The following is a 25756-nucleotide window of genomic DNA, read 5'->3' as shown; positions in this document are numbered from 1 at the left end:
AGTGACAAAACACCATGACATAGAAGAAATGCATGAAGGGACATTGCATGCAGGTGCGAGCTGGATAGGTTAGTCCTTCTTTTAGTAGGGATCCTATCCTAGTAAAGATCAGGCTGACAAATGAGACCCCAGTGCTTCACATCTAAAAAAAATAATCTTTTCCAGAACTGTAACTCAAATGTTGAATTAAAAACGGATGTGATGTGGTTTATATAGGCTATCATTATGAGACATACATGAAATACAGCCTAGTAGATATGAAGAGTCGTCCAAAGAGACAATAAGATGAGCAGCAGTTCAGAGTGGAACATTAAAGGCTTGTGAGGTGTGAACGCAGCTTTAGAAATGACTAAACAAGCAGCATCTTCCTGGAGCTGAGGCCTGTGGCTGCTGAGAGGAAACTAGAACAGGAAGACATTTTGTTTCTTAGCTTTAACCACAGCATCAACAGCTTCACTGTGTAGCTGTGAAGACAACAACTGGTGCAGCCAGGATGAGTCATCAGGTGCTGGTCGCTCACAGAAACATCATAGATCTAAATTAACCACAGAAGACTGAGATGACTTGACACTGACTTTATATAGCAAACAACACGTTTCGCCTGTATACTGTAGCTTAACGTTCACTCAGTCAGTAATAAAGTCACTGTTTACAAAAAATAATAATTAATAAGTATGTATATTCTTTATTAAGCCACAAGTAAACAATATAAGCAAGTATCCTATATTATGTTATTCATAAAATATAACATTTTCATTTACAAGTGTAACAAAAACTGTGAGAGGAAGCAGAACTCAGTCAGCAAGAACAGGTGTTAACCAACACACACACACACACGCACACGCATGCGCACGCACGCACGCACGCACGTTACTGCTCCCCTGGTCCCCACCTCATCGTCAGACTGGTTGGTGACATCACCGAAGGTCTAATGCTCTGAAAAACTCAACTAGCCTAGTGAACTGCAACATTAAAGAACTGCGATTCATGTGATTGGGCCCTGCAGACTTAATTAAAACACTGGAATGAAAGTGGAAAAATATTAGGTTTGACATTTTAAATACTATTTTGTTGTTCTATTTTAACTGGATGAAATGGGGTGAAATGCTAGCTCTAGCTTGTCCTGGCTGTATGAGGGATCAGCCGAGCAGCATTTTGGTAAACAAACCGCGTTTCCGGGGGGGGAAAGCAATGGGACCCTATGGAGCCAGGCTTGAGTGCTCACTATAGCGCCGGCTGTGTGGTGTACATTTTAAAAACATAAAACGTAAAACTTAAAAAAGCGACAGTTCACACAACTTTAACACAAAATGCAGGCTACAGTATATTATACATCAAACTATTGAGCTACTTCTGCTCTCACTCAGAATGTCAAAATATAAGCGATGTCATCTATAGTTTTTGAGATATTATACAACTCATACTAGTTAACTGCTGCAGACTTCCACATTTCTGGGGGATTTATTGCTGTTGTGACGTCACGCTGATTCGTCCTATATCTCAGCATCATCACCCTTCCCATCCAGTAATACTGCTTGTCTTTCCCTATACTGATCTCCCATTGGTTGACACGTTTGAATGATCCCTCCCAGCGTTATGAACCAGACCCAACATCCTGTTTCAACAGGAAATAAGAGCAGAGCATTTGATGTTTCATCAAATACACGTACAATACAAACTCTAGCATCTCATCACTCAGTTTGGTCGTCGTCCATGGTGGCTGGACTGAGGTTCTGGTGGGTCGAGTCTGGCTCTGATCTGGAGGCTGCAGCAGAGTTCACATGGGCAGGGATCTGCAACAAACAATATGAAGTTTAACAAGGTCAAGGTGACCACTGACATGACAGCACACCCAGTGGCGTAGTGCAGGATATACGCAGGTATACCGCTTGTACTAATTAATTCTACGACCGCCGGCGCACGTAAATTCAGATCAAGCAGGAGCCTGGCCGTTCACACTGAGGCGCTCTGTTTTGCTCTGCGCCGGTCACATGTTGTACTCACTTCCTGCCTGGCTTCACCTCTTTTACTGTCTATGGGCTTCACACAATCGCTCGCGGCTCGTGCCAAAAATAGACCAGACGCCAAAACTGCTGCAGGACACGTCTGAACATTCTAATCCAGTGATACTCAACCTTTTCCCTACTCAAGAGCCACAATCCAAAAAAGTCCCTTTCCTCCCATTATTTATTCTTAGATGTTTATTTATTTATTTATTTATTTATTTATTTATTTATTTATTTATTTATTTAAGATATTGTAACATTCCTGGTAACTCATGAGGCAGAGGCTTCTTGATGGTACAAGGTTCTTTATTCTCAGTTAGTTATATTACAACTCTCAGCGGTTGTCACGCTCGTAGCTAGCAGCCTTCCCTTCTAGCAGTGTGTGAAGACTGACGCGCATGCTCAGTCTTTCCCGGAAGTATCCCCACAGCATAGTGTTCCCCCAATACAACACTCCCACACATCAGTTCCTATCTGTAGTTGAGACACTACCAATGCTCACCCCTGTATGTGTAATGCTGATACGCTACATACTCCCCGCCCAACAATAAGGTCAACGCCCACGTTGATACCACATCACACACCCCCTTGTACCAAAACACACCCAACATCTTTTTTTAACAACTTCTTTGTTTTTTTTCTTTTCAACCACATTTTATGTTGCAATCTCAGACTTTCCCACATCTCCTCCCCCACAATATCTCATGTCATGCACATCCTTTACTTTCTGTTACAACATTTCAACATTTCCAACCACCATCTCCTCTCTTTTCTTTTTTCTTTTTTTTTTCTTTTTTTTTAATACAACTCAAAGTTGTTAAAGCGTCCTGGAGCCCTTTGCTCTCTCCGTGGCCGTGTTAGTCTCTGTGAATCTGCCTGCGGGGCTGATCCCGCCTGCAGTGTCTCTGGGCCTTCAAGTCTCTGAGTGGGGCCCGCCCGGTCATAGCCGGACGCCCCTCTCTGTGGAGACAGAGTCCTTCTTTCAGCCTGTCTAGGTGAAACCGCCGAGCGGCCGAGATCTGGGGGAAAGGTGCACCCCCCCCGGTATGGGGCCAACCTGTCTCGGTGGAGTACCTTCTTGCCACCAAGTGGCATCTGCACTCGGTACACCACCTCCCCCATTCTCTCCATGACCCTGCATGGGCCTGTCCAGTGACAGTCCAGTTTAGGGCTACGCCCTTTTTTTCTCCGGGGTGCGTACACCCAGACCAACTCCCCCCCCTGGAAATGGTTTCCCTTTGCCCTCACATCATAGTTCCTTTTTTGTCTCATGCCTGCTTTCTCTAGCTGGTCCCGAGCGAAGTTGTGAGCGGACTCTAAGCGATCTTGTAGCCTCCTGGCGTACTCTCGCCCCGGGGGAGCGTCCAGTGCATCTGGTGGCTTGCCGAACGCCATTTCTGCTGGTGTCCGCAGTTCTCGACCTAACATGAGCAGAGCTGGTGTGCAGGAGGTGGACTCGTGGGTGGCAGATCTGTAGGCCATGAGGATGAGAGGCAGGTGCGTGTCCCAGTCCTTCTGGTGCTCCTCCGTGAGGATGGCCAACTGCTTTTTCAGCGTTCGATTGAATCTTTCTACAATCGCTCTGGGGGTGCAATGCTGTGGTCCGTGTCTTTTTAATGTTCAGTTTCTCGCACATGGTGGCGAACACTCGTGACTCAAAGTTTCTCCCTTGGTCACTGTGTAGGGTCTCTGGTGCTCCGAACCTACTGAACATGCCGGTTTCTAGTGCGTCGACCACCGTCCCCGCCTCCTGGTCGGGCAGTGCGTATGCCTCTGGCCATTTTGTGAAATAGTCCATGGCGACCAGGACGTATCGATTTCCACTGTCTGAGCGTGGGAAAGGTCCCATCACATCTACTGCTACCCTCTCCATGGGGGCTCCTGCTGCTAGCTGTTGGAGCGGGGCGCGAGACTGGTCTAACGGCCCTTTGTACGCTGCGCAGAGGTCGCAGCGTCGACAGAAGTCCTGTACGTCTCTCCCCATCCTCCCCCAATAAAAGCCTTGTCTGATGCGACGGAGGGTTTTGCTTACCCCAAAGTGCCCAGCCCCTACAGTTCCATGGCAGCTCCTGCACACCTCCTCCCTCAGCGTCGTCGGCACTACTTTCCGCCACTTAGGTTCTCCTGTCGCTGGCTCCATCCAGGACTTCATCAGCACTCCGCTACTCAATCTCAGGGTGTCGAACCCTGCCCACAGCCCTTTGGTTGTGTCGGTGGCCCCTGCCACCTCTTCCCAGGGCGGCTTCTGGCCCTCTTCTACCCATTGCAGTACCGGCGACAGCTCCCTGTCGTTTTCTTGGTGGCCCCTCCAATCTGCTGCTTCTGCCATCCGCAGCGTCTTGCACACTGGTCCATCCCCCGTGTGGTTAGGGCAGATCCTAGCTTCCTCTTGGAGCTCTCTCTCTCTTCCTTCTCTCTTTTCGCAGTACGTACACCCTCTCTCTGCGCAGGGTTGTCGTGACAGGGCGTCTGCGTTGACGTGGCGTGCCCCTGCCCTGTGCTCTATCGTGAAGTTGTAGTCTGCCATTTTCTCTAACCAGCGGCACACTTGTCCCTCCGGCTCTCGGAAGGACCACAGCCACTGCAGCGCAGAGTGGTCGGTCCGTATGGTGAACCGCGGCTGTCCCAGGAGGTAATATCTAAAGTGTCTTAGTGCTTCTACTACGGCGAGGAGCTCCCGGCGGGTGACGCAGTAGTTACGTTCTGCTTTATCGAAAGTTTTGCTGTAGTACGCCACCACCCGCTCCCCGTCCGGCCCCGCCTGGGACAGCACGGCCCCCATACCCCCGTTGCTGGCATCAGTGTCTAGTAGGAACGGCAGGGCGGGGTCTGGTGCTCTAAGCACCGGGGACTCGGTCAGCGCTTTCTTGAGGGCTTTAAAGGCTAGTTGGCATTCTGTCGTCCAGTGGAAGTCTGCGTTCTTCTCTTTTAGCCTGAACAGTGGTTCCGCTATTTTAGAAAACCCGTTTACGAATTTCCTGTAGTATGCGGCTAGCCCTACGAAGCTCTCGAGTTCGCCTTTGTTTCTGGGGGTGGGCCACTCCATGACCGCCTGCGTCTTCTCTTCCAGGGTGCGAATGCCCCCCGCGCCGATGCCATGCCCTAAGAACTCCACCCTCCTCTTCAGGAAGTGGCACTTGTCTGGGTGTAACTTTAGACCCGCCTCTGCTATCTTCTGCAGGACTTTTCGTAACGCCCCCACTGCTGCCTGGAACGTGCCCCCGTGTGTCAAGATGTCATCTAAATACACGACGCATTCGGATCGGGGAATGTCTCCCAGCAGTTTCTCTATTAACCTCTCGAACGTTGCTGGTGCGTTGCACAGCCCGAAACTGAGTACTCGAAACTGCCACAGCCCCTTCTCTGTGCGGAAGGCGGTCTTTTGTTTGGCATCGTCGCGGAGGGGCACCTGCCAGTACCCGCTACGGAGGTCTAGGGATGAGAACCAGGATGACTCTCCCGCGGCGTCTAACAGTTCCTCGATGATGGGCATCGGGTATGCGTCTTTTTTTGTCACTTTGTTCAGCCCCCTATAGTCTACACAAAATCGCATTTTGGGGCTATTCTTCTTTCTCACCAGCACTACTCCTGACGCCCACGGGCTGTCTGATGGCTCAATGATCCCCGAACAAGCATGTTCTCTACAGCTTCGTTCGCTATCTCTCTCCTCGCTGCGGGGACCCGACGGGGATATGACCTGACGGGTCGCGCCCCCTCCGTGTCTATTTCGTGTTCCACCAGGTGGGTACAGCCTAGCTCATCATCCGACATGGCGAAAATGTCTTTATATTCCTCTAGTACTCTCCACAGTTCATCGCTCTGCTGGGGTTCTAACCCTTCCCTCTGGCGTTGGTGCAATCCCCTGAGCATCTCTAACCTCTCTCTCTCCCCCTCTGCCTGTTGCGCTGGCTGAGGGCAAGTGTTTGGAGGTGGGCTAGGGGCGGGGCTTTGTGGAGGGGCTTGGTCTGCTGGGTGGGGCTCATGCTCTACGGTGACGCGATATACAGTGACGTTATTCACATTAGCTCTCTCTCCTGGAACGGTGGGAGGGTGGCCCATCTGGACTACTGCCCCCCCTGCAAATGTCAATGTGCTTTTTCCTAGGTCTACTGTGCATTTGTTTAGCGTTAAGTAGTCTTCCCCCAGGATGCAGGGCCCCGTCATTTCTACCACCCACACCGGAAAGTCCACTGTCTGTCCCCCCACTGTTATCATTACGTGTCCCCTCCCCCTCATTGGCATCAACTCACCGGATACTGTTCTTAGCCGCTGCGCTGCTGGCTGCTCCAGGCACGTCCCCTCGGGCATCATGTTGACGTTCACCAGCGTTGCCGTACACCCCGTGTCCACCAGGGCTGCGCAGTATCTCCCCTGTAGGTAGACTGGAACATGGCAGCCGTTCATCGCGCGCGGCCCGCTCTGCATGTTGACAGCTCCGGCGATGTCGTCTACTTCGGGGCCTGGCGGAGCCCCACCTCCCCGTTGCTGTCGGTGGGCTCTTTCCTGCGATGACGTGGCTACGGGGACTGTGGCATCGTAGACCCGTCTCGCCCCATCTGGACGGGCCCTGTGCCGTTTCCCTGGCTCCACGCTCTCCGGCGGCAGTCTGCTTCCCGATGCCCGGGGCGTCCACAACCCCAGCAGATCATGTTCCCTCTGGCCCAGCTGTTGCTCCGCTGTGTGGGCTGCCGAGCGGGGTTGGACTGCAGGGTCGCTCTGCGGAGCAGTTGTTCTGTCAGCTGTTGTACTGACTCGGACAGTTCTTTCACCCTGTCGCCTTGCTCTGTCAACGCCGTCTTCCACGCTGGCTCTTCTTGTATCGGGCTTTCTGCTGCCATTCTCGCCACGGGGGCAGCTCTCCCCTCTTCGCTGTTCATGGCCCAGCCCTCTACTGTCTCTCTTTCGAACGCCAGCTCCAGCGCCATTTCTAGTGTCTTTGGCCGTTGCAACATTACTTGCTCTCTTAGCCCTTGCGGCGCGATAGCCTGGATGAAGTAATTTCGTGCTAGCTCGTCTAGTGTTTCTGGCGGCAACCGGCTGTACACACGCCGGCTGAGGATCTCAATGTCTGTAGCCAGCGCTCGCAGCGGCTCCCCTGGTCGTCTGCGCCTGTTACACAGTTCCGCGACCATGATGCCTTCCTCTTTGCATCGTCCGAACCGCCTCCTCAGGGCCGCCATCACAATGTCTAAGTCTTTTGTGTCTGCCATTGCTGCCACACATGTTATAGCTTCGCCCTCGAGCGACATCACCAAGTGACTGGCTCTCTCTTCCCTCGACCAGCCATTTATGTCCGCTGCTACGTTAAACATTGTGCAATATGGCTCCCACTCGCCTTTACCGTTGAATTTTGGCGGGTTGATTTCCTTTCTTCCTCGCCGCCCGCCGTCCTTTGTCGCCTCGACCCGTGTCCCGTCTTTGTCCTCAGCCCGCAGGCTAGCTCCGCTGGGCTGTGGCACAGCCTCCATGGCTACAGCGGCAATGTCAACCCGCTCGATCTTCACCCTCACCGGCCCCGGTTCCTCCGCTCCTTCTCCCGCCTCGCTAGCTTGCCTGCTAGCTCCCTTGAGCCGCGGGATAGCTTCCATGGCTACGGTGATAGCGCTGTCTGGTTCGAATTTTATTTTCACCAACCCCAGACTTTCTGCTGCTTTTCCCGCTTGGCTCTCTGTGGTAGCGGCTGCGTCCACCCAGACATCTTCCTCCTCGGACGCCTGGTAGTCTGCCCCGGCTCTTGCCTTTCCCGCCTCTCTATTGAGTCGTTTGCGCTCTTTCTTCAGGAACTTGTTAACCATTTCGCCGAATCTGGAGGCAATATTCACCGTTTAAACTTCTGACGCCAGTGTAACATTCCTGGTAACTCATGAGGCAGAGGCTTCTTGATGGTACAAGGTTCTTTATTCTCAGTTAGTTATATTACAACTCTCAGCGGTTGTCACGCTCGTAGCTAGCAGCCTTCCCTTCTAGCAGTGTGTGAAGACTGACGCGCATGCTCAGTCTTTCCCGGAAGTATCCCCACAGCATAGTGTTCCCCAATACAACACTCCCACACATCAGTTCCTATCTGTAGTTGAGACACTACCAATGCTCACCCCTGTATGTGTAATGCTGATACGCTACAATATGTAGCCGGTAGTGAATGTCCCTCCCGGGCTCCCGTCTGGTAGGACACCGCCTACTTCCTGGTCCAAATTGTTTGGTAGGACATAAAAGCCGTGCCTCAGTAAGCTTCCCTCTCTCTCTCTCTCTTTGGCTCCTGGTGCGGCAGGAGGGTTTGGCGGTGCTGTTCCCAGTAAGTGTTTTAGTTTACTGGTGTAAATGCTCACGTTAATGCTGGTGACGCTAATTACCTTCTGTTTTCATATGCCCAGATATAGGCTTGTTTCCTGGCTCCCGGCGTGGCACGTAGGCGTCCACTGTGCTCAGGCTGCGTTGCTCCTGGTCCAGTACTGCGTGACCATCCCTGTGCTCTCCCCTCGTCGCGCATTGAGCTGCCCATTACAGGGTATTTGGGAAATAAGCCAAGGTAAAATATAAAGTACGTTTAGTATAGGATGGCTTATTGGGGGTGTGTCAGCAGATATAATAATGTAAATTGTGTTCTTTTATAGACACTGCCACTGCTGTTTTGTTTTGTTTGATTTCGTTTGGTTTGATTTTGTTGTGATCATTAGTGCACTTGATTGTACTTTTATTCCATGTCCCAGCCCTATGTGGCGTCTATTATTTCCTAATTCTCCTCCAAGAACCTATTGGCTAACTAGGTAGCTACCCTACCAGCCTATGTATTGAAACCTTTCTCCTTGTCTCTATAGGATCGCTGCAGGATTGAGAGTGGCCGACCGGTCCGTGGGGGGTAGTAACAGAGGTCTTGACCAGGGCGCCACCTGTTTCTAGTGATGTTGCACTCCATTTTGGATTTGATCCCTTATTGATTTTACTCACCCGTGTGCTGTGTTGTTTGTGGCCGCCCTGTAGTACATTTAGTTGCTCTGTCCCAGGACATTTACCCCCACTGCCGTCGGCTGCGGCCTATGTCCTGTAGCAGGTTTAGGCCTTTTAAAGGCTACCTTTTTATATCTTTAACCTATTTAGCATATTAAAGTTGTTTGTTTTAATGTTTGTTTAACTTGTGTTAGCCAATAAAACTGTGATCTTGGGGGAAATGCTTGTCTCGATGCCCTTCCTTTTGGTCACCTGTGTCGAACACTATTTTTGAACCTGGTTGCTGGGTTGGAGTATTTAAAGGGTAGTTCACCCAAAAGTTGCAAAATACCCCCGTGTGCTCCCAGCACCGCATACTACAGATATTTAAGACTTTAAAGAGCCACAACTACCCATAAAGGAGCCGCATGTGGCTCTAGAGCCTCGGGTTGAGTATCACTGTTCTAATCTGTTAACAAGGTCGCCGGAATGAAACTGGCTGCTCTTCCAGATGCATTTGCGGTGCATCTGCGTCGCTTCATTACTACACACTAAACCGTTTATATAATGTAAAGTCTAAAGGATTTCACGTTTTCCAAAATTTGATTGACCTTATTCCCCATTGAAATCAGCTGTGGCGGTTTCAGCAACATCAGTGCACCATTTCTTACAGGAGGTTGGCTTGGAACCCAAACAACTGAAGGAATTAAGCCACGAGGGAGATAGCCATGGCAGGTGAGACCAGCTCAAGATGGTTGTCCACTGTTGGAACCCTTCTGCAGGCAAAGACTAATGTCTTCACTATGCCCCACTCAGGTGAGGCGTACATGATAAGGGGCAAAATGGTTGTGACCCTGAGATACCTGCTGAAGAGAAGGGTTGAACTTCTCAACAATGTGAATGCTCTGACCACCCTTCACCAACACCCGCCGTGAGGAGGACCTTGCAGGACCATCCTGTATCTCAAGTAGCTCCAGCAGTTGTTGCTTAAAGCAAAGCATCTGTGATGTTGACCTCACCTGTCTGACAGTAGAGTATGTTTGGTCCTGATGATCCATGGTGGCTGCACTGAGGGTCTGGTAGGTGGAGTCTGGCTGAGATCCAGAGGCTGCAGCAGAGTTCACATAGGTGACACTCTGCAACCAAAAATATGAAGTTTAACAAGGTGACAAGACACCTTCAGTGGCAATCATGGAGTCCTCCATCTTAGATGTATCCTGTGTTGTATCCTGTTCTGCAACACTACTCTAAACAGTTTAATGTAAATTTAAAAGAATTTCACATTTTCCAAAATTATAACACTTTATAAAAATTACAGTTAATACTATGTATTATATTTCTTGTTATTCAACATATTGAAATATGTTCTCTAAAAGCATTCTTAACTCATTGAGTGCCATGGACGTCCTTCGACGTCCAATTAAATAGTGACGTAGAGTGCCACGGACGTCCTTCGACGTCCAATGCGTTTTTTGACGGTGGGACGTCGATCAAAGCCTTCCGCAGCTCCTGTACAACTATAGTAGCTATTGGAGGTCTATAACCTATTTTACAGAACCCTTAGGTGGCGACAGTGCTCTCCTGATTACAGAAATGTCAGGAATACACAGCCTGAAATAGCCTTGATCAAAGAGAACCCGCTCATGCTGCAGTCCAGAGCCATGTAGATTGTTCTGGCTGCAACTGACGGTGCGTGCGAACACAGTCAATCCGCGCACACAACTGAGTCCTTCTGCCTCTGTCTGTCTGTCAGCATAGTTTCTCCACATGATTAGCCGCTAGAAAAGCAGCAGCGCGACACTGAAAAGCCAAACCTTTCACTGCAGTCCGCGTGTGGCTTCTCCATGTTGCGCTGCCTGGGAGGCGGCGCACCAAAAGCATTCCGAAAATAGACGCTTGGTGCGAGGCTGTGTGTTACTAGTGTGGGGAGGAGTTTTCAGCTGAGGGGGGGGAGGGGGGGTGGGGCACGCAGGGCAGGACACAACTACACCACATCACTACATCAGAAAATATTATCTAGAGTCAGTGAATGTGCTTGAAATGCTGCATTTCACAAAAGGCTGAATATCTCAGCTTATAATTTGAAATGCCTGAAAACGCTGAAAACAACCTATCTTCTCCGGCTCATAACTAAAGAACGGAAAATGGTATCAATAAACTTTTTTTTGCTGATGATACAATAGAGTCTCCTTGTTCTTTTTGCGTGTTCGGTGTTTACATATCACACAATATTCTGTGGGCCTCGAGAAATCACTGAAAACGCTCTGAAAACTCTGGCACTGGGAGCGTCCGTTCTCCAAAAGTGGCTGGCACTCAATGAGTTAATAGTAAGTGTTAGCAATTTTACAAATGGAACTGTTACATACAAGGACATGTCAATAGAAATCTAGTCTCGCTCGGTCAGACTATCTCCACAAGTCTAGTGTAGCGCTGTACAAATTTGACCAACGTTACCGCCTGGACATTTGTTTGTTATTAAGAAGGAGAGATTAAAAAATATAAAATATAAATCCTCATGTTAGCAATGGTTTCCTCTCACATTAGAAAGGCATTTCATTACATTACATTACATTGCTCAATTAAAGTTACAATCTGTGAAGGAAAATATAATAAAAACTGGACATTTGTCATTTTAAATGCTTTCACTGATAATGTACTTGACTGATGTTTTTCAGAGAAAACAACATTTTAATTTACCCAGGCGCAGAGCCACAAATGAATTTGCAGGTGGGCCTGAATAAAAGTGGGTGGGCCACACAATTTATTCCATAATTGATATAATTGACATTAGTAAAGTGGGAGTGGGAGGGAATGGGTTGAGTCCTTCCGCACCTCACGTGAGATGGGGATGTCCGCCTGCTATTGGTCCATGATCGGCAAGCTGCGCGATCACTGGACAGGCGATCTGTCAATCACCCCCTTTTCTATCATCTATTTTACTCCAAACGGGCGAGTTATAAACCCCCCCCCCCCCCCCCTCCCCCCCCCACCCCCTTCCTCCTATTTTTTTTTTTTTTTTTTTTTTTACATTTCTCTGTTACGGTGTTAGAAGTCATGGTAACAATGACAGTAACAATGACAGTAACAATGTCAGTAACAATGATAGTAAAAATAGGTACAAAGCAAAGAAGTCACCTGCGGGTTTCTGGTATCTGAGTTTCCCCTTCTGTTAAACTCTGTGGACACACAGTACAAAGGTTGTTGTTGTTTGTTTGTTTGTGTATGTGTGTGTGTGTGTGTGTGTGTGTGTGTGTGTGTGTGTGTGTGTGTGTGTGTGTGTGTGTGTGTGTGTGTGTGTGTGTGAGGGAGAGAGAGTGACAGAGAGAGAGTGAGTTAGTGAGAGAGTGAGTGGGTGGATTTCATATTGGTCAAAATGATGAGTAAATCTCTTACGTTTGCAGATGAGGAGCAGCAGCAGCACCGCCACACAGACAGACAAAGTAATGATAATAGTCCTCTGGGAGGTGCAGTCTGCAAGAAGAAACCACACAACATCATTGATGATGACACAGACTGAACTGACTCTTCTCAAGCTACAGCTCAATGTTTTGGAGGAGAGACTAGTGGCTAAAGACAAGACTGTTGACTGTGTCGCAGTAACCAAATCCACCACAACACTATTTCTGTAACCTTGGTTGTTACACCATCAGACATTATTTTCACATAACCAGTTCTCCATGGACCTCCATGATGGCAGCAGATGTGTATTGCTGCAGATTTGAGACAAAACAGCAAAGCCTCTATTGGGGAACATCACAAAGTCATATAGGACATATCTCAAAACTGGTCAAAAGAAGAAGAATCAAGGAAACAGACCGAGATGAAAAAATCAGAGAGAAAGAGGGAGGAGAGTGAAGAAGTAGAAGAAGAACAACAACAGCAACCAATAATCATAATCATAACAACAACAATACTACTACTACTAATAATAATAACTTGGACTCCTAATAAACAGAACAATTACAATAGGGTTCCACACACTACAGTACGTTCTTGGACCCCTAATGACATCAGTGAATCATCACTTACTAATGTACCATGGGTCTGTGTGTTTGAGAGCCTCAGTTGTTTGATTGGAGGATATATGAGTGGAGGGTCTAACAGACTCTGTCTGCCAGTCTTCTTACCCGTGGTGGTCCCGGTGGTCTCAGTTGATGTTTCTTTGGGCGTGGTTGCGGCTGTTGTTGACTTAGGACACTGGACCTTGTCTTTACGCACCACCTGCTCTACCTGTGTCCTTATGGTGCAGATATCCCACACGAAGCCTGTGGGCAAATGCGATAGACATGTCATCATAATCATCAGTGTCACTTTCATCAACATCACACTTTTTCATATGTTCTGCCTCACCTTCACAGATTGATATGGTCTTGCTCTCATTGGCTTCACTGACGTTATTCTTGACCAAGCAGACAAGTCGTCCCGTCACGCCTGGTTTCAGAGTGATGGTGTTTGTGATGTCATCACCAGAGACGAGCTCTGTGTCCATCAGTGTGCCTCCGTCCAGAGTCCAGCTGTACTGACGACTGTCCCCCGTCTCAGAGGAGCAGGACACATTCACCTCTCCCTGGGACAGACACTCATCAGTCAGCTGGGCAGCAGACACAGGCGCTGAGGGAAATGGACTCAGATGAGTTTGGACATTGGCAGAATCTTGTCAAGGCAATTTCTTTGAGTTTTACGTAAGTCAGTATGTCATCACTGTTGTGTGAAAACCTTAAAATAATCAACTTTTCAGGAACTCATAAAAACAGCATTGACCACTGTGTGTATTGAGTTTATCCACTGTTTCCTAAAACCCAAGAGGTATGAGAATTTTCCCAACCTACAAAAACAACATCCAAGATGTATGTGTAGCGCTCACCACCTTGAAAAAAGACAGGGAGAGTGCCACCAATTTAATTTGACCATCAAACATTTGATTTTTGATGCTCAAATAAATTGGTGAAATTGAGGCAGTGCCCCTGTCTTTTTCTTCCAACTTGTTGAGCACTATCCATACATCCTTTGATGTTAGATCGTTAGGTTTTCTTCTATATCAGACACAGGTTTTTGTTCCTACCTGACATGTTTCGACGGCAATACTTCCGTCTTCATCAGAGGTGTCACTAGATGGTGTGTGACGTGTCTTAAACAGCTGATGTTGTTTACAGAGGCGTGATCGTCCTGTCAGATTTGACAGGACGACGACACGCCCCCCGCTGTCATTTCGCCGTTTGAGAACGCTGCTCCAGGTGGTGGAAAGCACCTGGAGGTAAGGACGGAAGTATTGCCGTCGAAACATGTCAGGTAGGAACAAAAACCTGTGTCTGATATAGAAGAAAACCTAACGATCTAAGTAAAGTAGGCTATAGACACTATGAACCTTTTTGGATTATCCTTTGATGTTGTTTACTATGTTTTATCTATGTTTTTTGTAGTACTGTCTATGTTTTTTGTAGTACTGTCTATGTCTTTTGTAGGGGAATAGCACCACATAAGAGTTTCATTCTGGGGAAGCGTGTCCAACTCCTCCACAATTTTCACAACCATACTCACATAATCCTTTGATTAAAGTGACATTGGATTATTAGGGTTTTCAAACATGTACAACTGTATTTTTGTCATGACAATTTGTTTGCAAATTATAAAATAGTAATACATAGCTCACTCAACTAGTTTCATATTGTAGAATTTGTTTTTATAGTAATGTATCTGTAATTAAAATCTGATTACTGACACTATCATTTCTACTTATTAATCACACATTATTGACAGTTATATTACTAACAGACTGTTTGTTCCCATGAGCCAAAACTGAGACTGCTGCCTTCTATTTCTGCTGGAAATTGCTATGAGATACTGGAATATGTGGTCTATTATTATGACTAATTTCTCCAACAATTTAATAAAGTACTTATTTACCTTGTATGAACATGTTTAGTTTTCGACTTTCTATTGGTTTTCCATCTGCATTCGAGATTTCAAGGGAATATTCAGCACTGTCAGTGTAGATGAGGTTACTTATCCTAAATGTTCCATTACTCCGAGTAAAGGAGGATCTGTTTTCTAACTCAATAATCACAATGTTGTTTGGTTTCACTTTGAGAACTGTGAATGTTCCATCTTTGCTAAATGTATAGGAGAAGCCTAGTTTGGTCTCATTGACCAGCCGGATAACCACAGTTCCTCCCAGAGCAGCGTAACACGACCCACTCTGTCTGCCATCACAGTAGGTTTCCACACCTGGAAATAAAAAAAAGTAAATATCACAATATGGATCCCTTTCTTACAATGCCAGCAGCAACATTAATGACCGCTGTGCCCGATGTGCCATATGAATGTATTGAATATGAAGGTATAGGGATATATTTGTGAATAATAGGTGTAACTGACTCTCTCAGATCACAGTATGCAGACAGAAGATGATTCAACACAAACAGCAAACAAACAACAACACAGCTGTGACTGTGACAGTTCCTTTAATTCACTAAATGTAAATCACCTCTCATACTGTTAGGCTACAGTTGTTTTGAGACTGTTCCACAACTATATTGCTTGGTGGAAGAAGAATACACATTATTATTATGATTATTATGATTATTATGATTATTATGATTATGATGATTATTATTATTATTGACAGTTTAATGAAGTTTTACAGAGAGAATAATACTGTGAGCCGGAATCAAGTATTTATTCCATGTGTCCATATAGGGGGGGGGGGTAAAGTTCTGCTTTGAATGTAAGGCAGCTTAAACATGCAGAGGAGGAAGGAAGGAAAGAAGAGGTCCAGACAAAACTATATCATGCTAGACCACTGTCTGGCTCTGGTAGTTCCTGTGCTAGATTTGTACTCATGGCAATACTAATATGTTATGTTCTCGAAACTATACCGTACGGTGTATGTGCATTTCTCAATTCAATTTTATTATTCAATACTATATTCATTGTAGTACATTTTGTGATTGACTTGGTATTGTTGGTATTGTTGACTTGCTGTCAAAAGTCAAGTTTCTGCAGTCCTGAAAGTATCATTAATGTGTAATGGGTTGTATACAGGATATCTCAGTGCATACTTCTGTGAAATTAATTCAGGCTACTAAAAAAAACAGAATACGGTAAGTGAAGATTGTAAATGAATTTATCGACAAGACTTTGACTTTTGATGTTCCTTGAATGAACAGTCAACTTATCTTAAAAAAACCCGAGCGACCTAACAATGCCAAAAACTAAACAAACTCAATTGCCTCGCCACCCACACACAGGCACGCCCACACGCGCGCACGCACTCACGCGCACACACACGCGCACGCACACACACACACACACACACACACACACACACACACACACACACACACACACACACACACACACACACACACACACACACACACACACACACACACACACACACACACACACACACATACACACACAGACACACACACAAACACACACACACACACACACACACACACACACAGCAGGGATTAAAAAAGCCATGCCACCAACAAACCCCACAGATGCAATGAAAGCCAGGTTAACAAAGCCACACCGGCTACTCACACTCAAATACAAATTTATCAACAAGAGCAGGGGAGTCTCCCGGACAGACAGCTCATTTCACGCCACAGAAGCTCATTCAGCTTCAGGACTGAAGATGAGATCACGATTATACTGTAGCTCTACTCATCATGACTATACTTGTCAATAATGATCTTATTTGTATTCATTAGTATTGATTCAGGAGTATCACTATTAGTATTGATTCAGGAGTATCACTATTAGTATTGATTCAGGAGTATGGATTACTGGTTCAACACAAAACAGTTTACTCACACAATATAAATCATGAATGTGTGGGGAATAGTGAAAGAGCTCACCATGAGAGACTCCCAGTAGCACCATCATCATCAACAGTCCAATCACAGCCTCCATGTCTTTTCTCTGTCCCTCAGCAGAACCTACCCTGACAAGCCTGATGTGTTTCACTGTTATCTCTGCTGCCGTGCAGAAATTGTGAAACGTCTAATCAAGGAAACTCCTGTGTTAGAGGAAAAGGGAAGTGTGTATCGGTCTCACTTCACATGCAGGCAATATGACCAACTGACTGACTGGAGGAGAGGGGTATATTCTTCCTTCATAGACAAAGAGGATTTGAGCTGGACAGCTGAGACTTCTAAGGTGCACTGTATAATATGGTACTGAGCGAGCAAAATAAAAACAGATACTTATATGAGACTATATAAAAACTGAGGACCTTTTCTCTTTCAACCAATCATTCAACAAGTTTCCACATTATGTTTTCCTTTGTCTTCCACTATCAAGAAACACAAGATATTAAAAAGTGTGAATTCGCAATAGTTGCAACCACATATTTAGCTTTTCTACACCTCCACCGTCGAGTCCATCCTCACCACCTCCTCCATCATCATCCTCCTACCATCCGTTTGGTGCTGCTGCTGCTGCCGTCAAGGACATCTCCAGACTGCAGCGCATCATCCACACTGCTGAAAAGGTGATCGGATGCAGCCTTCAGGACCTGCACAACTGGCGGTGTGCAGGTCCTTCCTGTCCTCCTCCCTCTTCTCTCCTCCACTTCTTCTCCTCTCCATCACCCTTTTCTCTTTTTCATCAGAAAATCTTGTATGTACGTCCTCCGTACATACCGCCCACCCACCAAGCCTCCACTTAGCCATCACTACTTACTGAGTGACATCATAGTTGTCATAACCAACTTTTGTCTTATATCACTGAACCTCCACGCTACGCACACCAGACCTCTAGGCCCATCCACACACTTAGCCATCATAACTGTCTGATGACATCACATCTGTCCTCCCCTTCCCCCTCCTCTCCTCTTGATTTTGGCTGGGTTTAATCCATCAACCCCAGCCAAAAAAGTGGCACAACGCCCGTTGGACGTCCATTTTATTTTATTGTAGATTGGCATGAACACCCACACACACACACACACACACACACCCACACACACACACACACACACACACACACACACACACACACACACACACACACACACACACACACACACACACACACACACACACACACACACAGACACAGCAGGAGAGATAAACAGAGAGAGTGAGACGTGGGTCTTGTTGCAGCATATTGTCGCTCTTTCGGAACTGTGTCGTTTAACTTGTAACTCTGTTGTTAAGTTAGGTTTAACTTGTAACTGTGTTGTTAAGTTAGGTTTAACTTGTAACTCTGTTGTTAAGTTAGGTTTAACTTGTAACTCTGTTGTTAAGTTAGGTTTAACTTGTAACTCTGTTGTTAAGTTAGGTTTAACTTGTAACTCTGTTGTTAAGTTAGGTTTAACTTGTAACTGTGTTGTTAAGTTAGGTTTAACTTGTAACTCTGTTGATAGGTTTAACTTGTAACTCTGTTGTTAAGTTAGGTTTAACTTGTAACTCTGTTGTTAAGTTAGGTTTAACTTGTAACTGTGTTGTTAAGTTAGGTTTAACTTGTAACTGTGTTGTTAAGTTAGGTTTAACTTGTAACTCTGTTGTTAAGTTAGGTTTAACTTGTAACTCTGTTGTTAAGTTAGGTTTAACTTGTAACTCTGTTGTTAAGTTAGGTTTAACTTGTAACTGTGTTGTTAAGTTAGGTTTAACTTGTAACTGTGTTGTTAAGTTAGGTTTAACTTGTAACTCTGTTGTTAAGTTAGGTTTAACTTGTAACTCTGTTGTTAAGTTAGGTTTAACTTGTAACTCTGTTGTTAAGTTAGGTTTAACTTGTAACTCTGTTGTTAAGTTAGGTTTAACTTGTAACTCTGTTGTTAAGTTAGGTTTAACTTGTAACTCTGTTGATAGGTTTAACGTGTAACTCTGTTGTTAAGTTAGGTTTAACTTGTAACTCTGTTGTTAAGTTAGGTTTAACTTGTAACTCTGTTGTTAAGTTAGGTTTAACTTGTAACTCTGTTGTTAAGTTAGGTTTAACTTGTAACTCTGTTGTTAAGTTAGGTTTAACTTGTAACTCTGTTGATAGGTTTAACTTGTAACTCTGTTGTTAAGTTAGGTTTAACTTGTAACTCTGTTGTTAAGTTAGGTTTAACTTGTAACTCTGTTGATAGGTTTAACTTGTAACTCTGTTGTTAAGTTAGGTTTAACTTGTAACTCTGTTGTTAAGTTAGGTTTAACTTGTAACTCTGTTGTTAAGTTAGGTTTAACTTGTAACTCTGTTGTTAAGTTAGGTTTAACTTGTAACTCTGTTGTTAAGTTAGGTTAAAAGACACAGTTCAGAAAGGGGTTAGCTAATTGTTGCTCAGGAGAAGCTGTCACATGACACCTGAGTATGGTGGCTTGACTCTCTTCTAATATGAGGGATCAGCCAATCAGCATTTAGGTAAATAAACGGCGTCACTAGGTGGCAACGGGTAACTTTTTAATGGGACCCTATGGAGCCAGGCTTCAGTGTCTCACTCTAGCCGGCTGTGCTGTTCACTAAATTCACCTCATTTTAAAAACTGCAACAGTTCACACAACTTTAACACAACATGCATATATTAATCAGCAGACTCTTGATCTACTTCTGCTCTCACTCAGAATGTCAAAATATAAGCAATGTGATGTATATATATAATATACTCATACTAGTTAACTGCTGCGAGGTTCCGCATCTCTGGGTGGCTGTGATGTTACGCTGATTCATCCTTTACTCTTTATTGACAGGATATTTATTTGACAAATTACACATTGTTTACAAAAGGTTCTGTTGTCTCTTTTATAGCCACACAGACAGCGGTGCTGGAAAAACACACTTATATATACGATTTTGGCACAGAATTATTTTATGACTGCAATGACGGTAATGAAATGGATATCTATGCTATTTTCAAATACCCCTGTATATAAGGTATTATTATCTCATTACTGCCCAACCCTACTGTAGTTTCTGTCTGTGTTTGTGCAGTGTGTGTGTGTGTGTGTGTGTGTGTGTGTGTGTGTGTGTGTGTGTGTGTGTGTGTGTGTGTGTGTGTGTGTGTGTGTGTGTCAGGGGCGTAGCCAGAAATGATATTGCAGGTGGGCCTGAATCAAAGACTATTGAGGTAATTGACGTTATCAGAATCAGAATCAGCTTTATTGGTCAAGTATGTAGACATACAGGTGATATGACTCTGGTATACTCGGGGGGTACGGTGGCGCAGTTGGTAGCGCTGTCGCCTCACAGCTAGAAGGTCTTGAGTTCAATTCTCGCCTGGGGCGCTGGAGTTGTGACCCCCACATATCCTCAGTGCCCACTGCCCAGGTGGGGTATCTCATCGAAAGGGCCTTTCTGTGTGGAGTTTGCATGTTCTCCCCGTACCCCCCGTCTGAAATCGTGTTTTTTATACGTTGCTCTTAATGTACTTTCAAAGGAAAAGTAAAGGTTTAGGATGGATAGACTTTTATTGTCCTGAAGGAAATTTGTCTTGGACATATACACCTTATGGCTGCTGTTTGGCAGACAACACGTACATACAGACAATACATACAGCACATACATCAGGACTATTACAGTAACAGTTAGCAAAATTGCACACTGCCCAAAAAGTACAATCCAATGCATAAAAGAGATTATAAAAGATACAGAATTGCACATTACCCAGATTGCACAACACTGTAGCCTTCTGTATTTAGATTAAAATAGGTAAAAACAAATATAGTCTGTGATTTTAAAAATATATTTGCTAAAAAAACAGAATTGCACATTACCCCAATTGCACAACACTGTTTGTCTTCAATATTTAGATTAAAATAGATAAAGACTATTAGAATTTAAAGTAGCAGTAAAAACAGTGCAGGTTAAAAACGCCAACAGGGGCGGCCTTCAGCTACTGTTTAGGGCTTTGATGGACAGGGGGAAAAAAGGGTTCTTAAAGCGGTTTAACCTGCATTTGGGGACCCTGTAGTGCCTGCCAGAAGGGAGGAGCTGGTACTCGTGGTGGAGCACATGGGTGGGATCAGAGCAGCTTTTTTGAGCCTGTCGGATGATTGTTGGGGCCGTTGTGCAGAATGCACAGCAGGGCCCTTACATTCCACTCTGTCTCCCAGACCATATTAGCACGGATTCACGGAGGATTCAGGCGATGTAATGTCTTTCCGCTTTCCAGTCCGGTAGGTGGCGGTAATGCACCTCTGGCTAATATTGTGGCTAGCTCGTTCAGAGAGTTCCACAAGAGCCGGTCGTCGGACATTTCATCGTCTGGTGCCTCTCTCGATCCGACTAGGAATTTATTGATTCGATTTTTGAGGAGTTGACATGTATCGTCTTTTTTGTCCTAATGTAAAGCAGCTGTGAATGTGACAGCATTCGGTTGCGGCTGCTCCTGTCCTATTCCAACAACTCAACTTGTTGAGAAGAAGAATGCAAAGAGTCGCATTTGGAAATATCAGTCCCCAAAGTCCCATCTGCAAAAAGTGTGAAAGGGAGTTCCAAACCAAACAGGGTAACACATCCAATCTCGCCAAGCAGCTGAAAGACAGGCACCCAGACCTGTTCAAATAATTCAAGGTGGGTTACTTCTTTCAAACGGTGTAAAATAACACGTTTAACAACATATCAAACAGACCTTATCCTGTCACATTCGTTTTTGAGATAGCTGGCAATGCATTGTGTAACCAAAAAACGTTTGCGCTAACGTTAACGTGTTTTGTAATGGAATCATTATGGGACCCGGCTAATAGCCTACCTGGTACAGCGTTAGCTAGCATAGTGTAACACGTGTGCATGCAATGTTTGTAATGGAAACATTATGGGACACGGCTAATAGCCGAACTTAGCCATAGTTCAACATGGCATCAAAATAAATACAAGCTTCTTTCGGGTGAAACATGTCCGTGAATTAAAACTAGCTACATAAAATTGCTTGCACTCTACATGTGTGTATGTGCAGTTGTCTTTATCATCTCTTTATTTTAGTAAATCTCACTGACGTTACTTTCCATTTAACAGTATGCGAGAGATGAAGATGAAGAGGAAGGCACAAGTCGCGGAGCCCAAAAGACCACCCAGCAGACAATTCCTGATGTTTTTGAAAAGCAGAGGAAATATGACTCACATGAAGCAAGAAAGTGTGATAGGGCATTGGCAGAATTCCTATGCATCGATCAAATACCAATATACACCGTTGAAAAAAAAGGATTCCAGCAATTCTGTGAAATAAATTAAATTATAATATTTAATATAATAATAAAATTAAATACTTGAGGGCTACATGCCACTGGTGTTGCACTGTCTGTACTCACTGCCATACAGAGTTGAATGTAAGAAGAAGTAAGCAGAAGCACATTGTTTTGTTTTAAAGTTGAAGGCTACATGCCATTTGTTCATTGAAAATGGTTGCATACTTTAATAAAGGAGAATATGTTCAAGAAATATCAGTCTGTTTTTTTTACCGTGGTACCGAAATTGGTACCGAGTACCGTGGAAATTCACTAGTACCGGTACCGACTACTGAATTATTGGTACCGTGACATCACTAGAATGAGATGGTTAAATAATATAGACATCAGCAGGTGGTGGTGGAGGTGAGTCAGAAAATATTAGTGTTTTACCTATATGGCTACATCTGGGCAAGAGCAGTGCCACTCACTCAGCAAATTGATGGTTAAGACTGAAAAACAGTCTAATCTTAATGTAAATGGTCCTCTAATCTGGTTTCAAGGGGCCAAAATTTTAGACTGAACACAAATGACTCTACACCTTGGCAGAGTTCTGGACTTTACTGAGCACACCGGCCCTATGCCAGGTTTCGACCTGGCCTTGTTTTTTCAAAGACAGCCTGGAATGAGGGGGGCTGTCTGACACCCATGATTTTCATGGCCCTCTGTGTTAGCAGAGTGATTTGAGCTTTCAGCTGCACACTGAGGTTGCCGAACCAGGCTGAAATGCCGTACCGCAGGATGCTCTCCACTATGGCATGGTAGAAGAGCAGCAGCACCTTCTGGCTGACGCCAAACACCCTCAGCCTGCGAAGGAAGTGCAGCCTCTGTTGGACCTTGCTGCATACACTCTCCACCTGAACGCTCCAAGTCAGTTTATTGTCAATGTGTATGCCCAGGTATCTGTAGGAGTCAACCTGGGCTATGTTCTGGCCAAGAATGACCACTGGTGAGTGGTCTCCAATGGATTTGGGGTCAAAAACCATCTCCTCAGTTTTCTTGGTGTTCAGAATGAGGAAGTGTCTGCCACACCACTGGACAAAGTTCTGGATCTCCTGTTGGTAGTCCAGTGCGTCTGATGTGTCAGACATGAGGCCCAGGATGGCGGTGTCGTCCGAGAACTTGATCATGTGGTTGTTGGCAGTGCTGCATTTGCATTCATTGGTGTACAGGGTGAACAGGACTGAGGAGCTAACGCTCCCCTGGGGGGCACCAGTGTTGATGGTGACAAGTGTTGCATACAAACAAACAAGGACTGCGATCAAAGGTAGCCTATATAAAGCAACTGCTATTTACATTATATACAATAAGTGTGATGTAGAATGTCCCCTATGAATAAGCAGGAGTAAAATAAAGAAATAATTGTATACCTATGTACATCATTGTATAGCTCACTGCAAAGAGAGTAAAAGTATAGAGTTTGTTTTCTGTCAAAAGGGTGAAACTGCATGTACACCATTTTGACACCTAGCAAAACCCCACTTTTGACACTGACCCAGCCTTGTGGGTAGACTGGAGGATCCTAACAGCACTTAGGTCAGCTCAAAATGCATGCTGACATAAGTCATGCTAGCATTGCAGCATGACAACATAATTTCTACCTATATACTAATTCATAGTCTATGTTAATATTAGATTAATCTAAGTTATGTTAATATTCCAATTAAAATAGAATGTTAGAATGTTAGGAGTGTGAACTTGTCAAGATGAGCTCTGATAGTAAGAGTTTTGCAGGGGTTTACAGTTCTTTGAATGTCTCCCACCCAGGACACATCAATAAGTGATGTGTCCTGGCTGGGACACATGATCCAGCTGCTCTTTAGGTAAAATGGCAGGTCATTTCATTTGTACAGGGTCAGGGGAATCATTGTAATAGCGTACTGCAGTCAGTAAAAGCTTGTTTTGTAGGGTGTAATTGCACTCACGCCCTTTTGACACATAGCAAAACCACACTTTTGACACTGACTAAGCCTTATAGAGGATTCAAACTTAGCTCAGCTCAAAATACATGCTGACATAAGTAATGTTAGCATGGCAGCATGCTCACATAATGTCTCCTATATTCTAATAACAAGAGTATCAACTTTCCACTCATACCCAATTTATGAAATTCCAAAACTGTTTAGGGACCCCAGTATGCAAACATATTGGAATAGAATATAGGTGCAAATAACACATTTATACTGCATGCTAAAAATTGCATGTTTTTTGCAAAACTGCATATAGGATTAGTATAAATAAGTGTGCATGGCTGTAAAGGGGAGACTTAAGGGTACCCTTAGAACCCATTCTCATTCAGATATCTTGAGGTCAGAGGTCAAGGGACCTCTTTTTGCCTCGCCAAAATCGAGCCTAAATGTAGAGCATTATTTAGCCTCCTTCCCAACAAGTGAACATGGCAGGTACAATGTTCAATGTACAATGTACTCACTTAGCTCTTCTAGTTTCATGTGATAGCAGGAGCCTCACTCCATCACTAGAGATGAGCCCATTACAGCCTCTGACAGACAGTCATGTGGGCCGCGCATAACGCGCATAACTTAATGACTGGAAACTCGCATAATTCAGCATTTTATTTTTATTTTACTTTCTGAATACCATGATGATTTTATGATACCTTTTGGATCATGGAAGCCAAATGAGGGAGAAGACTCGTCATCTCGCTGTCACCATGATTGCAGATTTAACTCAAAACAGTAGCATTGTGGATGTGAGTGGATCTACGTTTACTAGTTTAATATTATCAATTGCCTGGCCTCCCAGGATACCTCGTAATGTTGCATTTACCCCCATGCACATCGTTTGACTATTTTTTCAATTTATAAATGTATAAAACCCCATAAAACCTGAGAATGTCCGAGTGTATTGTAGAGCCACACGCGCTGTGATTGGCTCGTCTGCATTCGGGGCGTGGCTTAGCGATAGGTCAATTGTCATTAGCATTGATTTGAGAGTATCAATAGGAGTTGGTCAGTCTGCGGTTGTATCGAGCCTTGGTCCACTTGATGGACCCTAACCCAACTCCCCAAGTGATAATGGCATCATGGTGGTCTCTCATCCATTGGGCGATCTTGAGTTGAACCCTATTTAACCTGATATCATTTGGTGATGCAGGGTTAATCAAATCAGTCAACTTATTAACCTTCCTGCTGGTCATACCGGACGGGAAAGAGCTCTCATCAATTATAGCCTTAGCTAAGATTTCCGAATGGTTTGTTTGTAAGACACCGTACCCCACCGGCAGTGGTAAGCGCTGTCGCCTCACAGCTCGAAGGTCCTGGGTTCGATTCTCACCTGGGACGCTGTGGGCGCTGGAGTTGTGACCCCCCATATCTTCAGTGCCTACTGCCCAGGTGGGCTATCTCGTCGAAAGGGCCTTTCTGTGTGGAGTTTGCATGTTCTCCCCGTACCCCCCAGGGGGTTCCTCCGTACATAACCCCCCACTAAAAACATGCAGAAGATTGTCATCCGACCAGTGACGACAACATCTGAAGTTGGTCCAATGATGGTCCAATGAAGGTCCCCGGGCGCTGGAAAGAAATAGCGACCACTGCTCCCGGCCTGCCCCCTGGAGGAAAGGACAAGCCTGGATGGGTCAAATGCAGAGGACATATTTCACCGGCCACCGTCAGCAAGAGTGTGTGTAGTGGCCGCATGCATGTGTTGTAGTGT

General features: G+C 45.2%; 1 protein-coding gene across 1 annotated transcript; it reads right to left on the bottom strand.

Annotated features, from left to right (window-relative positions):
* Nucleotides 1-698: 698 nt before the first annotated feature.
* On the bottom strand, nt 699-16899 carry LOC310779175 (uncharacterized protein). The gene is made up of 8 exons (XM_083639675.1): nt 16799-16899; nt 14835-15155; nt 13281-13541; nt 13058-13195; nt 12324-12401; nt 12066-12106; nt 9950-10066; nt 699-1793 (listed from the first exon to the last, which is right to left on the bottom strand). The coding sequence occupies exons 1-8, from the start codon at nt 16851-16853 to the stop codon at nt 1692-1694; spliced, it is 1113 nt and encodes a 370-aa protein (XP_083495801.1). The 5' UTR covers nt 16854-16899; the 3' UTR covers nt 699-1691.
* Nucleotides 16900-25756: the final 8857 nt, after the last annotated feature.

This window comes from Poromitra crassiceps (genome assembly GCF_964638095.1).
Source record: "Poromitra crassiceps genome assembly, chromosome: 7".
Taxonomy (NCBI): Eukaryota; Metazoa; Chordata; class Actinopteri; order Beryciformes; family Melamphaidae; genus Poromitra; species Poromitra crassiceps.
Note: the sequence above shows the minus strand (reverse complement) of the source record. Positions and strands in the feature narration are given on the sequence as shown.

Bases quoted from the DNA above. Each gene is read 5' to 3' on its own strand.
- LOC310779175 (XM_083639675.1), bottom strand. From the start codon at position 16,853: ATGGAGGCTGTGATTGGACTGTTGATGATGATGGTGCTACTGGGAGTC. The intron at 13,196-13,280 runs GTGAGGCAGAAC...ATTTGCCCACAG, and splicing joins GACCATATCAATCTGTGAAG to GCTTCGTGTGGGATATCTGC. The intron at 1,794-9,949 runs GTGAGGTCAACA...TGTTTGTTGCAG, and splicing joins CATACTCTACTGTCAGACAG to ATCCCTGCCCATGTGAACTC.